Source organism: Netta rufina, assembly GCF_964035555.1.
Source record: "Netta rufina genome assembly, chromosome: Z".
Classification (NCBI taxonomy): domain Eukaryota; kingdom Metazoa; phylum Chordata; class Aves; order Anseriformes; family Anatidae; genus Netta; species Netta rufina.
The window spans coordinates 69,851,391-69,867,952 of NC_140126.1; the positions used below are offsets into that span (position 1 = coordinate 69,851,391).

General features: G+C 41.0%; 1 protein-coding gene across 4 annotated transcripts in view; it reads right to left on the reverse strand.

Annotated features, from left to right (window-relative positions):
- The window catches only part of PALM2AKAP2 (PALM2 and AKAP2 fusion), a gene marked incomplete at its 5' end in the record, with an annotated part of 261,027 nt that overhangs the window by 141,591 nt on the left and 102,874 nt on the right, over positions 1-16,562 (reverse strand). For all 4 annotated transcript variants that reach the window (XM_084305397.1, XM_084305396.1, XM_084305390.1 and 1 more), the window contains 3 exons: positions 2,998-3,099; positions 9,573-9,594; positions 10,189-10,303. In XM_084305397.1, the coding sequence (XP_084161523.1) occupies positions 2,998-3,099; positions 9,573-9,594; positions 10,189-10,303 (239 nt within the window). The remainder of the gene's footprint in view (positions 1-2,997; positions 3,100-9,572; positions 9,595-10,188; positions 10,304-16,562) is intronic.

Here is a 16,562-nt window from a genome sequence, read left to right on the forward strand (position 1 = left end):
GTATAGACACCCATTTTTGTAACCAATTAGGGATACCAAATTTCTTATCTCTCTGTCTGTGCTGGCATTATCATGCCTGGGCACCCCACAGAAATCCCAATGACAAGAAGAAGACTGAATGGGTGCTGGGCTGAACTGCATGGAGCTGGATGCTGACCTCCTGGGTGTCTGCCCCATGATGTGATGCTCTGACTCTTCTTCCTCTCACAGGACTTATTGCAGAGCTTGAAAATGTGGTCACTGTCCCAACAGTGCCAGCTGCTGCGTTGGGGTAATCTAGCTGCTCGCTTTAGCCCAGAAGACATGATCTCCCTAATTCTGGGTTACTGAATGTGAATCCAAGGCAGCGTTACATTCATAGCAGGACCACACCATGAAGAAGCTCACAGAGCATTGGGTCACTTCCTCAGGACTGTCCCTGCCCAAGATCTGGTGGACAAGTATCCCTCAAGTCTCACGCAAATAATTCTGCCATGAAACCTTCAATCCAGCTTAAAGTGGGAATGAAATAAAAAAGACACAGGCACTACCCCTAGCAATGTTGAATTATATTAACTTGGACATCAGAGTTCATTACAGGAACTCTTCCTAGGGTGAGTGATATCTGAATATCACTTGGCCTTGCCAGGGCTTCTCAGTCACATATTGTACAAGGACTTTGGACACCAAGGACATAAAAAAAGTAGTGTCTAGCCTGTGGTGTAGATGTTAAAACTGGCACACAGGCAGGTTTTTTGAGAGGCAACCAGCCAAACTGAAGCAAAGCAGAGCTGGGAGGAAACACCAGCCTGCCCAGGAAATCACCTGTAATAAGCAGAAGTTCCTGACTTGTTCTGAGCAGCAGAGCCCCACAGAGATGGCACTGCCAGCCCTCCAGCTGGCAGCATCCTATCTCCTTGGAGAGAAGCAGCATCCTCAGCTCCTCTGGAGTTCCTGTCCTTCCCCTCCTCGTTGGAAGACAAAAATACTATTTGGGCCAAGATTTTGAAAGACTCCTAGACTCTTTAGGTAAGGGCTGCTGATTTTCCTGTGAGATATTGTTGAATGCCACATTTTTGCACATATTTTCAGTGCAGATCCTCCCTATTTTGAAGAACTAATTTTATTCAGCAGTGTGTAGTATAAAATGCACTTATGGGCCAGAATTCAGAAGCAGACAGGGGAAATTTGATATTTAAATCACATGGATTTGGCCATATTTAGGAAAAGTTGCAAGATACATATTTTTATATGTAAAAAACAGCACCCAACCTATTAGGAAGACTTTGATCAACAAGTTCCATCACTGCTTGGAAGACTCTCTGCTAATGACTAATCTGATTTAGAAAGTTAACAAGTGTGAAAGTGTGATTATATCCTTTTGTATTTGCTGTTTGCCTAATTTGCTTAAGAATTTGCCACTGACAATATTTTCTTTTCTTCTGTCATGATTTTGCAACAATGTTTTTGGATATTGATATAACATGTACTTTATGACCTGCCCCAGGGATCACATTCAAGCTCCTTGTGCTAATAAATGCATAAATATATCTGAGTATCTTAGAAAGCTGTTCACTAATGAAGCACATTGCCATCGGAAAAATGAATAACAGAACCTTGCTTATCTACTGGCATGCATAATGTTTGTTCTCTGCAGGAAAACCTAGCTGCTCAGCTTGTCCAAGTAGCTGAAAATTGAACTAATGTTGATTTCTAAAATGTCTTTATTTAAGCAGAGCTTATTTACTACAAAATAGGCTCTATTAATACAGTACAAAACTATATGACAATAGGGTTGAAACTGAAAGCAGTATTTGAAGATGACAGCCTGTATTCATGGGTACAAGTCCTCTGTACAAGCTTTAATTACAGTGTAACATGATGCAGTGCTTCATGACAACAAGATCCCAATGTGCATTGGAAAGAATCTGGCTTCTGCTTGTTATGTGCTGTAAATACTGAGATTCAGAGACTTTTTTTTTTTTTTTTTTTTTTTTTTTAGTTTAATCTCAATAGTCTTTAAATTTGTATTAAGATGGATGCTTGTAGTCTTCCCTTGAGTACATGTGCTAGTGCCTTCTCATTAAGCTATTGATCACACAAGACACTCTAATTGAGGAATACACGAACAAGGCTTGTGGGTCATCCAGGAATGAAAGAAATGATTGTTCTTTGGGTGTTGACAAAATGGCATAAAACACACAGTGAAGAACTTGCTTTGTAGACAGATCAGGGCAAGCACTAGTGGAAGGAAAGCTTTTGGAATGGTTTGCAACAGGTCCTCTTAACAAAATTACATATCCTGTAGTGCTACACACTGTCTTAGCTGCAGAAACTGCTTTGCTATGCTTATTAACCCATTCTTCAAGACAGTCACCTTTCATTCTCAGTCCCTGGCACATCTTAAGTAGCCACCAGCAAGTTGATGTTGATAGGGAATAGATCGTTTAGAAAAGAAGGATCTTGAAAATAAGAAATACATTCAGCTTTTAACAATCAGATTGTCACATTTGGGACACATACGCAATGTGGAAAATAGGTGTTAAAAAAGTCTCTCTATGGTTCCAAGCACAAAATCAGTCATTATAATTCTCCTTAGCCTTTTCCCTGAGAAGAAAGAATGGCATACAAAGCCATATCAAATGACTTAAAGGTTTGAAGCATGAATGGGGACTCGTGAGTACCTGTATGTCTTGATGGGAATTACTTGGGTACAATGGGGGAGGTAAAACCTTAGCCGAGATACCATGTATTTGTACCAGCAGAGCTGGAAGGAACTGAATGTTTCCATGAAAAAAAAGACACCTTTCCTATGCTACTTGTATGTATCTCAAATATATTATTTTGCTAGTACTCATTGGTGCTCAGAAAACCTTGACTTATTTACAACATACAAATCAAATGGCATTTCCTATCATTTAAATGATATCTTGACTCCAGACCAATTAAGGCAATATAACAAAAAAGAGTTCATGGCTACTGGATTGGTATTATAATACTTTGCTCCTTGAGACTTACCAGCTACTCTGCTTGCTCCGTCCCGCCCAGGAACTGGCTCTGCTGTTCGTGAATAGAGGGTTGGGAGTTCAGGGATCTGGGAGTAAATGTAACTTACTGCATCTGGTGTCAGAGAACAGGAAACAGTTAGATTCGTGCTACGAGCCCCAGTGGCTTCATTGCTTAGACAGCAGAGCGTTGTCAGCCCTGACAATAGTTGCTGGAGCTTTGTACTAGATAATTGGATCAAAGCAAACAAAGTGCAAAGTCACTGTCGTGTGATTGGTGTTCAATAGACTAGCTGAGGTAGGAGGGAATGGGTCCAGATGACTCAAACCTTGTGTCAGTTGAACACATAAAATTATTTGTCAGGAGGTTCTGGATTTATCAAGTCTGTGACCTTTAAATGTGGGAAATGTTGGGGGATAGAGGGAGAAGACAAGGAATAAACCTAGTGTGATACGTAGAATAAATGACATTTCAAATAGACATATAAAAGCCTAAAAATGCTAGCTTTGGCTGAAAGTGATGACAGGACAGCTCTGTTTGTTTCCCATATTATGGAACTGACATTTGGCTTCTTTGTTGTTAAAGCTAAAATACAGGTAATAATGAAGTCAAATATAGATACTGCCTATAGCACAGGGTGCCTGTTGTGAACTTGAGTAGTTATTCAGTTCCTGACAGTTCTTCAATGCAGCTGTTCATTAACGGAGCATAGACTAGTACAGAATTAGCTTAAAGGTCTGACTTACCTATGGTTGTTTAGCACAAACTAAATATGTTCTTTAGGAAAGCCATTGAAGAAGTTTTATAAATATTTACTGGCAGATGTTTTATGGATGGGTAAATGTAACTTGATAGCACATATCATTCCATTAAGACTCAGTGGCTACATTAAAAGAGGAGCTCAGAGGAGAGATGTGCAAGTAACTGACCAAGAAACAGAGACAAAAGAAAAAAAAGTCACATTGTTTCCTATCAACAAGAAATCTTTTCAATTTTGTATGGAAAAGGTGAAATTTCTGTTCAAACATAAAGTCCTATCTTGTCTAAAAGAGAATATTCGTTTTCCTCCAGGGCTACTTTGCAGATACATTTTATAATTAAGCTGTCAAACCCTTGATATGACCTGGTCCATGTGGAAGGGTAGAGGCAGAATCTGCCCTCCTCAGTGTCCCTTGTTGCTCTAAGCAGGTGAGATATGGAGATCAGTGCAGGCTGAGAGTGTGAAATGATGAAGGAGAGAGAAAACTAAATGCCATGTTGGTCGCTGCTTTACTGCGTCTGGTAAAGGGAGATGCTCTTGTGATGCTCCCAGTGGGCTAATATTCATCCCAGAAAACAAACACACAAAACACAAAACCAAAACCAAAACCAAACACTGCACCTGGATATACCCTTAGCAAAGGCAGGATGTGTCACCTCTACTCCCCAAACCTGCTCTTTTGACAGGAAAATTGTGCCTGCTACAAGAAAAATGCTTTTACTGCCCTAAAAGCCTGCAGTGGCCGTAGATGTGCCATGGTGTGGTAGGCTGGCAATCACAGTCCTGCAGAAGACACTCCACATCTGGAGCTGGAGTTCATGTACATGACTTAGTGAAGGAAGCCCCTTGTAAGAAGCCTCCTCTCCCTCCCTCTGTGTACTTCCTGTGTCAGAGGAGAATGACAGAGAGGTGCAGTACAAATGCATTCAGGAAAGCTAGGAAGTTGTTGCAAAAGTTCAGCTTCTAACAGATGAATTCCAAAAACCTCAGCCATGGAAATATTGTTTTATTTCGTACTTCACTGGGCAAATGGCAGTCCTGGCAAATGAGCATTTATATTTTCAGTGCATAGTGTTTCCTCAAAGTTTTTTATTTTTAGCATTAGAGCCTGGGGGAAATAATTGTTTAGGACACAGCTGACTGAGCAGTGGCCAGTAACAGCTGCTTTCTTTTGCAGGGTTTCTTGCCTCTGATGAGAAATTGGTACAATGCTCGTTGTTGTTATTCTGGGAAATATCACCAGCAAATGAGCAGGCCATTATTGAAAACTGAAGTAATTTCTCAGAAGTAAGAAGTGGGAACTGTTTCTGGGCCAGAATAAGAAGGCACTTTGTATTCTGGAAATGGCAGAAATTTAGAAATTATTCACCCAGTTGAGTGTGCTGCTGGAACGGTACTTTCAGCATACAGTCATCCAGTGACTTGAGAGACAGACGTGTCTGTCCACACTTGGGTATAATCAATACAGACATGTGTTGCTTCACTAATCAGCCTGACTGCTTTTGTTATCTGTGGGCATATGCAGGCACAGCCAGGATGCTGTTCTCATCCCAGAGCAATGCAACAGGCAAAATTCATTGCAAGTGTATGTTCCTCTGCAATGCCTGTGCAAGGAACTGAACTGACCACCTTGCCATTAGCATCGCCAAAGCCAGGTCAGTTTTGCAGCTTGGTGGCGAGACTCTTACTCTGATCCTCTTCATGTCTGTGGATCTTAGTATGGGTTTTGTTTTGATTTGTTTTGTTTTGCCTCCTGTGTCAGGAAACAATGCCCATGTTAGTGTCAGCTGCCACCAATGTTGACTCAGTTTAGAAACTTTTCTGGATGTTACTAAGAAAAAAAAAAAGTTGCTTGAGGGATCCTGAAAATCTCTAATTACTGCGCTGAGTAGGGATGCTGTGGTGGGGGTGAGGGTGGTGGGATTCTCACATACTTTCTTCTGAAGCACATGGTGGTGCCACACATCAAAGATGGGATGTTTGACTAGGAGTTGGGGCTCGATTCATTCTGTCAGTTCCTATTTCCCCTCACCCCCGTCACCCCAGATGAAAAGAACATGCTCATTTTCCTTTTTCTCACTGGCAACAAGGTCTGTTTCATTTAGCACCTCTAAAAGCAATAATAAGAGAGCAATTTTACAAGGAGCGACTGAGACACGATTAGCATTTTGTTCACATGGGGAGTAAGACAGAACGTAAATCAAAGCATTTGAACTGACTCCATTCAATACCTTTGTTTCAACCTTTGATGAGTTATTAATATATAAGAATGCCATAAAACATATCCTGTGGCTTTTTGTACTGCTTAAAATAAACTGCATTTTAGGATTATGGCACTTCTCCATATGATCAGACAAACAAAGTGCTTGGGAACACTTACGGGACCCAATAATCCTTCAAGGGTGCTTACACAAAACCAAAGCTTCAGAACTGCTCAGAACAGCTCCTACACAGAGGCTCATGACCAGATGCCAGATGAGCCCATTTTCCAAGGACTGGATTATCTTTAAAATGTCTGACTACCACTAAAACGAGTGCCTAAGGCCTTCTGTACATATCGGCCCCCAGGGCAGGGCTGCTCCCCCTGTGAAGCCATCTGGGGCTGCTGAGGGTTTGGTCAGAGGGAACAGAGACTGTGACATCCCCACCACATTTGTAAGACCAGGAGCACAAGGCTAAGCAGGCAGTTTTGCTAAGAGCTGTGTGGCCTGCCTCTGAATGTAGCTGGGTGGCTGGTGCTGCCGTAGCTGTGGCAGCCATGCATTCTCACAGATGCAGGTCTGATTAAAAAATTGCTTATCTTTTGGGTTTTCGACTCAGAAGCATGGAATCATGGAATATCCTGAATTGGAAAGGGCCCGTAGTTATCACCTAGTCCAACTCCTGATTAAAATCATACAAGTGAAAAACAGTCATTGAACAGGTTCTGTAAGACACATGGAAAGCACCCTACGAAAATCTGCTTTCTGCTCCTCTGAGGACGTGCTCCTCTGCTTTGCTGTTGGGCAGCAGTGCTGATCCAGATTGGAGCAGAGGAAACCAGACGAGCCTCTAGGCAAGGCGCTGTGAAATACACTATCCAGGTCAGGTTTCCAGAGCCACATATTTGCCAAATATATGCTAACACACGCTGGATGCAAACCGAGGTTTGTGTAGTCTGTACTTACTGCAGTTGTGGCTTCTGTGTGTTGGCTGAAGTGGCAGCGTGCAGTTTGCATACAGACAGCTGAAAGTTGCAGGGGATGAACTCACCCAAGGGCAAGTACAGCAGCCAAGGGAGCCACATCAGATCTTAATGGGGCTTTGATTTTATATGCACATTGAGCCAATGCACATTGAGCCACAAACACACACAGACATGGAGTAAGAGCTGCTTTATTTCACATGGTTATCTGTGAAGGCAAAATGAGTTCATTCCCTGGAAAATGTGGGATTTGTTTAGTGTGCCTGGGTGATCTCAAGCTCAGAAATGCTCTTTGCCTAATGCAGTCATTTCCTGGGAAGGGTGGGAAGGACACTGAGAGCCACTTGGCTGGTCACTGTTGCTCATCACAACTTCTCCCCTTTCCTCATTGCCTTCACTTGGACCCTCTGGAGTCTGAGCTCTCTGTAGCTGAAACACCATCACTACCATATATATAGCACAAAAGCATGCACAGGGATGCAGTGGTGAGGTAAACCACTTTCTGCGCCATCATCATGTATAGACTAGAGGGACAGACGGACCACAGCAAACTAATATGAGATTTATGGACTCAAAGTCTTTTAGGATATGGCAGTAATTCATGTATGTGTAGGTTTGTGTATGTATTTTATTCAGCTTTCCTGTACTATGAAATGACTCCTCCCATTTTTCCCTGCAGCATGTGTTATACAGATGGTTAACAGACAGATGACAGGTCTGCTACAACAAAGCAAGCCTTACATATTTTTGAAAGGAAGAAAACTATGTTATCAAACTGCTCACAGCTAGCAATGTATGTGTCCACTTCTTACTGTGATCAGCTACCCCCACAGACTGTTGTTGGACAGAAGTAAACAGAGGACCAGCTCTGTTTTTTCAACATGGAGATGGATGGCCATGCCATATCTACAGTGGGGGGCAGGCCTGGGTCAACAGGATGGCCAGCAGCCTCGATCTTCTTTAGAGCATCAGAGTACAGTTTGCTTCTTCATAAAACTGTCTAAAGGATGACCCAGGCCCACCTCAGCCCAGCAGGACCGATTGTCAAGAAGAAGGGATAAGACATGTAAACAGAGGGGCTGGAAGAGAAGAGGTACTGGTTTAACTTATCTCTATCCCCTGCTCCCTCTGCTTACACATTATGCTGTCAGCAGTCTGTTGCCTTTGACATTATTTTGCAGTTTTCTGTTAGCCCTGCAGAAATCAAAAACTGTCCTTCTGGCTCAGTCCGTGAGGGTGAGATCTGCTGAAATCAGGCAAAATCTGGAGTGTAGTGAGGTTCCCCTTGAGCCCAGTGAAGTACTACAAAGTAGGTATGCTATGGGAAGAGTCCCTATGGGAAACTATGGCTTCACATGTGCTAACTGGGGTTTTCTTTGGTTCCTGTTTTATCATAACACCCAAAAAGAGGCAGTCTATGTCTTGCAGGAGTCACAAAAGTTCCTGTCAACTTTGGGTGCTAATTCCTGTAGGCACTGATTCCTGTTTTGGAAACTTACCAGTGATAATGAAACTCTGCACAGGCACAAGATATTTGCCATTCTGGAACTTTATTTGCTTTTTGATAGCCAACTTCAAATGCTTCGTGAAGGAGGAAACATGAATTCTTACAAAGGAGTATCCTACCTGGGACTTCTGTGTTTTTTGGCAACTGGAATTAGCCTAAACCATGAATTATGCTATTAATTGGAGTGAAAATTTCTGAACTAGATCTTTGAGCTAAAAAGAAAACCTACTTACTAGGTAATATTAATACCCCCCAAAAGAAACTCCTCTAAACAGATCTGAATCATCTCATACACTGTATGTTAACCTTCAACTGTGTCCTATATGGTAGGATCATCCTACATATTCCCTGTCTATGCTTAAAGTACAGATGGACATGGCTTTGTCAGTAGCTGGAGGACCTAGTTGTGGCCTCAGCATTTCACATCTTGTCAGTTCAAAGATAGGTCCCGAAAATAAGTGTCTAGAGTACTGATTTATCTGCAGGTGCAGCAGCATGCTGTCCTTCCTGGGTCCTAAGGGTCCTGGAGATGCACTGCAAGGGTTTATCTAGCTCTTGGGCAACCAGCCACGTTTATGCTCTCCCAGACACATACATTTATTTCTCAGTATTTAGACTGATCACACATAGTGTAACACTGAGTTCATAAACCAGGAGTTACTACATCCTCATGCACCTAAGCAAGGATTTCCTTCTGTGACATCATCACACAGAAAATATCATTCATTAGTGAAATAATCTAATTTTAATCAAAAGCAAGTTGTTCTTGCAAATGAGGAATATTCCACATTGTATTTAACAGGTTATGAATAGTATGAACACATGCAGGGGAGAGGATTTATCATGAGTAGGTGAAAATGGAATTTGTATGATGTCTATTTCAAGTCACACATGACTTTCTTTTCCCTTGCATGCACATAAAAATAGCTGGAGCTCTACCAAAGGAATACTGCCCCATAGGAACAGTGACATTTGTACTTGCACTATAGCAACACCACAGGACAAGGTAATGTCTCTAGCAATAAATCAGAAGCATGCAATTAACAGAGGAATCCCCATTCTGTAAACTTTTGCAACAAAGCTATGTAACAACTCTTGCTAACCTCAAAACAAAACAGAAATAAAAAGGCACTTACCACCATCCTGGTGTGCAAAAGTCTGTGAAGAGAGAAAAAAAAAAAAAAAAAGGAAGATTGGTTAAAACATTCATATTTTGGGTAAAATTTGCATGAAGTCTTGATTTTTTCTGCTATGACTGCTCATAAGGCTCTTTGTCATTGTTAAATGGGAACGTAGGGCTGTGGCTCCTCAGGTTTGGGTGCAATTAGGGGCCAAGGGAGAGGGACATGGTGTAACTGAAAGGAGAACATTCACAGTTTTTTGTAGGCAATACCATTCAGAAGTGGTATCTGTGGCACTTTGAGATGACTTCCAGGCATCCTGTTTATCTTTCAGTGGTGCCGAAAGCTCACATGGTTTCCCTGCAGATAAGCTGTGGAGAAACCCCTTTTCGAAAAGGTTGGAATGGGAAGGGGAAATGCAAATAATGCACCCAAAGTAGGTCTGACACTTCTATATCTCTTCTGCTCTTGTTCATCCTGGTTTGAGTTGAATGCTCTGTAACTGGCCACAACCTTCCTGTAAATGCTGAATTATAACTGCTGGTTTGAATCACTTCTAACAGTCTACCTTGATTTCAATCTATGCCCCAAGTGTCTTTTTTTTTTTTTTTTTTTTTTTTTTTGTAAATACCTTTTGCAAGTTGTCAAAGGATTTCTCAGTCTCCTTTAGCTTCTCCAAAATGATTTGTTCTTTGGCAGATATTTGGGATTCCTCACTTTCTAATTTCTGTATTTCTTGTTCCAGCCTGTGGAAGACATACAAACATGCACATACACACAAAAGCAAAACATGTAAAAACTATTTTGATGAGCTGTAGTTGCCTAGGTATCAATTAGCATTTCAAATGTTATCAGGAACACCTTTTATACTTGTTATTCACAACTGACTTCCAAGAACAAGAAGGTCATGTAAATTGTTTGTAAAATAGATCTATTCAAGAAAAAAACAATACATTTCTTATTATGCATTTCTGCAAAAATATGTGCAGATTAACTAAAAATATACCTCACTTTTCCTTCACCCTGATTTCTGTAACATCTCTTAGATGTACACTTTCATTTTAGAAGCTTCAGTACTGGATATAACCATAAAAAATCAGTAATGATTACAGGAATGGGTATTTTTTACTATCACTATACTACAGACAATGGAACTGGAAACAGCTGTTGGAAGCTGGCAGTCAACCAGTTGTATTGGTAGTTATTCTAGAACCTGCACTTTGTCCACTTTCCAAAGCAAAACCCGTGGGTTGGTACTTTCTTCTAGGACAGCCAAAAGCCTTGGATATCTATCCATGCTTCATGCTGTTACTAGATGGTACTGAGGACCCTAGGGGCTTCACATAATAAAATGCACAGGGTGTACAGAAAGCAAGCATTAAGCACTCACATTGATCTTGTCGCTATCTAACAACACTCACTTCTTAAGATGTGATTTGGCATGTACTTTAACCAGAAACATGCGGGGTTAGATTCTCCATTACTTTAACTCAAACCTCCTTTTATTGCCATGATTTATATCAGTAATATGATGCAATATTGTCTTTTTTTTTTTTTTTTCCCCTTCTATTTTTTATGTATACCACTATCTATATTTTTTTTTTTTTCCCAAAAATGAAAAGGAAAAAAAGAAAGGATCCATAAAATTTGAGCTCAGAGGAATACTTTCAGTTATCTGAGACTTCAAACAGTTACCTTCAAAATGAGCTGTAGCTGCTCACAGCTTGTTGGACCATACTTCTGTGAAACATTGTCCAGTATTTGCACAAAGAGACGTAGCCCTTCCTTATCCACAGCTCCTTGCTCCTGCTTTTCTGTCACCATTTCCCACGTGAATGACCAGGCCACTGATCCAGGCTAAAGTGACATATTTTTGCTCTTCCTCAACTCTGCTTGGCGCAGGGCTTCATTAATGCTTGTTCAATCAGAAGGCAGAGGACAAGGAGAAAGCAACCATGCTCAAACAGACAGGAAAGGATTGCTCTTCTCAGGGTCTTGACAGCTTGGGTTGCTTGTGAAATTAATATGTCTAAATATAGATTCAGGGGTCTAACTCTCAAGCACCCACCTGGGAAATTTTTCCCTACTTTCTGGTAGTGCAAGGACAAAAGATTCATGGCACTTGCTGAGAATGCTTTAGAGTAGAGGGAAGTCAAAGAGTTGCAGCCTCAAGTTGTTGTGGATTGAAAAAGGGCAGATTTTGCTCTCTTGGAGTATGCGAATAATGAACAACCTCAAATTCCTCATAGTCTGTCAAACTGCCTAGTTTCTTTCTCAAAGGAAACCCCTTAATGTCCAAATAGAAATGACCTAACTTTAGTGATTTTAAGAAGCACTGCTTGGAACTGTAGTTCCAATCCACTTCACGTTTTCTCCAAATTAATATAAAAATTTTAAGAATACAAAATATTTTGTTCTGCTGCAATGGAACAATTTGATATGGGGTGAATTTTTCAGAGAGAGATCTTTCAAAAATACCATTTCATCTCAAGTTTTCTTCCCAGGATTTTTATTTTTAATAGTTATTGAAGTGAAAACATCATTTGCCACTGAGGTCAGTCAAGGCCACACTCATGCTTAATGAATTTAGAAATCAACAGAAAGGTGTCTTCTTTTCCTTCCCCGTTCCTGTGACTGATTAGTACACCCATGTATGTTTATACCTCACTAATAAAGGCACTTGAATTATTCTGTTCTGATGAAATTATATTGTTAAGCTGGGTGAGTGGGGGTTTATTGCTATGTTTCTTTCTTCCTAAGTGAATTGCTCAGCAACATTTCCAGAGTACCTATTGTATAGCCTGGTGCATTTTGCTAGTCATATGATGGAGGAGGAGACTGGAAAATGGGAGTGTGTAGAAGTCAACACCACCAAAATACATGGGAAGAAAGAGGTTTTATTTCTTTCAAATGAGCTGGACAGTAGTTAAACATTTATGACAATGAAAACACTAAGTATATGTGGAGTAAGGCAACTCATTTGATGTGGATAAGTCTGTAAATGCATGTAGACTACTTGCAACTTGAGGTGATCGTAAACATACTTGTTTTTATTTTTATTATTTCTTTTTTTGTGCACTGGCCCAAAACTGTGGAAATTTTGTCATGAATTGTTTGTACTTCCAAGAAAAGTTTGCTTCCAGACATGCACATGCACATATGCTCATGCACTTGCATATGCACACTCAGCATTTGCTTAGATTTATTATTTCTTACTTTCTAGCTATATGCTTTTTGTTGTTGTTTTTACTTGTTTGTGTCCCTTTTAACCTTCCCTTCTGGTTTATTTCTTCAAATTCTGCTGCATTCACGTCAGACTACTGTTGTCATTAAAACAAGTTATGCAAATGAAACATTAGATTACCCTATTCTGATGACATTTTTTTTTCCCCTGACTTTTCTTCCATTCCTTCTAAAAGTGGTAATAACAGCAATTTGCTAAAGAGAGAAGGAATTGACACCTAGCTGCCAACATTTAGAGACTTGGGTAGAGCTGATAGAGACACAGATCTCCTATGTGGCACTGAGTAAGAATGCATAAAAACACAAACCTTAAGTGTAAATTGCCCTTCTTCCACTGAAATCTGTGCAAGCAGACTGAGAGTCTCCTAGGCCCTGTGTAAAAGCCCTGTCTAGTACCGGAAAAATTGATACAACCAGCTAAAATACTGAATTCCTATTTGTGGCAGGAAAACTGTGGATCATTCAGCAGTGTTCAGCAAGAAAGTACCATGTTACACAGCACAGGGACATTTACCTGACATTAATATCCACAGGAGGTTGTTTTATTCCTTTCACTCATTTTTATACCACTTTCAGCTGCAATCTTTAGGTTTAAAGGCTGAGGTAACGTTGCTAGGGTACCAGAGGTAGCAGAAATACCCAGGAGCACAGTTTCCATGTTGTATATATTCATTAGTAAACTACCTAGTCATCATAGACCTCACTGGAAAATATTTATTTGGTAGGCAGCTAGAGTCTTCACTATCTCCTTTAGGCTGCCTATTTGCATAGGAGCCAGCAATGCAAAAATTAAAATCATAATACAAACTGAAAGTTGGTTTGCACCCCTTATTTTTATTTTTATTTTTTTAGTTAAATACCATACCACCAAAATTGCCAAGGGACAATGAGAAACACCTGCTATTTTAGTAACAAGATACAACAGACATGCAAATTTGGCCTGAGAAACAAAAGCACTAATATCACATCAGTTTTGGGCAGCATGCCATATAATGTTCTAAACAGCAATAAATCCATCAGAGTACACATTTGCACGCACATACATATACAAAGTCCTTACATTCTTCCTGTGTAAGCCTGCTAAATATTCAATAATGTCCCTTTCTTCTAGCCCAGTTTAAAAAGGATGTGTTTTAATTGTCATTTGACACCTGGTAAGGAAACCCTGTAATTCCCTTCTTCCTGGTTTCTTAGCAGATTTCAGGCTATAGTTTGAAGGACAGCCACAACAATTAAGCCACCAAATAAACAACTACAGCATCAGGAGTGCTGTAGAGAATAAATACGAAAGAAAATGGAGTTCAAGGCAGAATAGAGGTGGTGTAAAATGAGCCATTAGTATTGCTGTTTCTTGGTCCAAGTAGTTTTCTGATGACCAGGATCTGCTAAAACATTGCCAAAATGAGAAAAAATGGTTGTGTAGCTGGGAGTTGGTTTGTCATGTGTAGTTCTTCACAGTGGACGTACACAGAGCCCTGTTTTCCCAGGGACCACAAGAAGCAAAAGGGGAGATTCTGTCACTCAGAAACCTAAATGTACCTGGCCTCTGGGCTGTCTGGGTTATGAAAACCATGTAGTGTCCCATGTGTTGCTTGGATTCCACACCAAGAATAATGGTCATTAAAACTAGTAGATCCACCTCGCCTTGTTTATGGCGATGTCCCACTATGAAATGGAAGACATTCTGAGCAGAACCATTCGATACTGCAGGGGAGGAGGGTGCACACCTACAAAAGAAGTCTGGTCTGTGCCTGGTGGGATTTCAGCTGGTGTCAGTAGGGTGCGCAGTCACGTTTCTGAGAGAACAGGGGAAAGATGCGAGTGATCTTTCCTGCAGAGACACTGTGATCAGGGACCAAACTTGCTCTTGGTGAGCACAGAAAACAGTTTAATTCAGGTGACAAATGGGGGCATTGAGCAGGGAGAGCTAAGTGGTAAAGAGGGAGGAAAGGTTTGGTACTGTGGTGTACATGATGGTGCATTTATGTTTGCACTCAGTATCCAGCAAACATTATGGGCTCAGCTTGGTGCTTCAGTCTGAAGGGGGTGAATGGATTATCTTTAGGTGAAGGATTTCATCTGTTTCCCATGTTAAGATGTTGAAACCCATGGATTTGGGCTCCTCTCTGATGAAAGGCAGAGTCTGTTGTGGTACAAGGTGCCTTTAGCTTGATCCTAGGAAGGACCCTGAGCAGTATCCTCAGAGCACTCAGACAGCTGTGTGGATCTACAGTCCTTGCAACAAGAACACACAGACCTCAAGTAAGCAGCACCATGCCTGAGGACAACATAGCCTCCTCTGTCCAGATCATCAGCTCTTACACACACATGCTTTCTGGAGATAACTGCACTTGGGAGAAATGCTGCTTCCCAGCAGTGTTCTATTTTTTTATTTTTATTTTTATTTTTTTTTTCATAGTGGGATAGTAACAGCATTATAAGCAGGGAGAACAGTGTCAGGTTTAAAGACCAGTTCTTTAGCCCCTACTAGCTCTGCATGACGGGTTGTACGCCACAAACTGAGAAATACTCATGCCATTTCTGTAGTGAAGAAAGAGGCATAATAGAAATGATGTCTGTGGCATACACACTGATGTGTCAGTGGAAAAAAGAACATTAATCAGCATGAATAAGGAAAATATACAAGTATTCAGAACTTATGAGGAAAACAGGAAAGACTTAATCAGAGTAAACACTCAAAGGGAAAAGGTAACGGATGCGTATGTAGAGTGGGGGTTGGCTCAGCTGCAAAGCCTGTATTTTGCTTTTGCTTGACTGACAACCCAAATCAACCTGGTATAAAAGGCACAAAGAAGTCATGGGTCTGTATGTCAATAATTTGTGCTGCATCTCTCAGAGCTGAAAATCTGAGGTGTTACACGTGGTATTAAAATGGCAGATTCACAAGCAGAGAACTGCAACAAACCCCTCTGATGCTTACTACACAGAAAGTTGAACACCAAATTCAGGGAGACTTGGGCTTGCCAGTAGGGATGAATCTGATCTCTGCTCAGACTCAGTATGTGTCTAGCCCTCATGAAGCTTTTGGCCCCAGAGCAAAACCAGAAAGTGTGGAAGTCTTTCTTCTCTTATGGGCAACTGAGACTTAACATTCAGGGTCCATCTTTCCAAAAGCACAAAGCCACGTGCCTTTTACTGCAGTGCAAAAGAGTGCTGGCTAAAATGCTTGACCCCATGGATGTCTTACTCCTACTTCTTAGTCACTATAAGGGATTTTTAGGGCAGCAGGTTAAACTACACCCATTCAGAATAACCTCAGAAAATTAACTTGCAAGGGAAGGAATGAGAAACTTTGAATCAGGGTGGGGAACAGACTCCCTCTGCAAGATGTGCAAAGTCTTGCATCTGGCCTCTGTAAACCAACACAAGCAGAGAAGGTATGAGGAAGTGCACACTAAATCCCAATCCAGAACCTCTGCCCTTAATGTTGTTCCTACACCCATAACTACTGCCAAATGTCAGCAACCTAGATGTAAACCAAGAAATGGGACCACTTACTTATATGCCACAGCCATGAACAGCACCCTTCTGCTGCAGGAGAGTGGGAAATCACTAACTAATACCTGGTTTATTTTCAGCATTGGCTTAATTTCTTAGCAAACACTGGCAGTGGTGCTACAACCAGGTGTAACATCTGTGGATGTCTCCGTGTATCTACATGTGGCTAGTGCTGACAGTGAAAAAAGTGCTTGATTTCAGGTCTGCTGCAGGATCTGAAAAGGGATTCCAGAGATGAGCAAT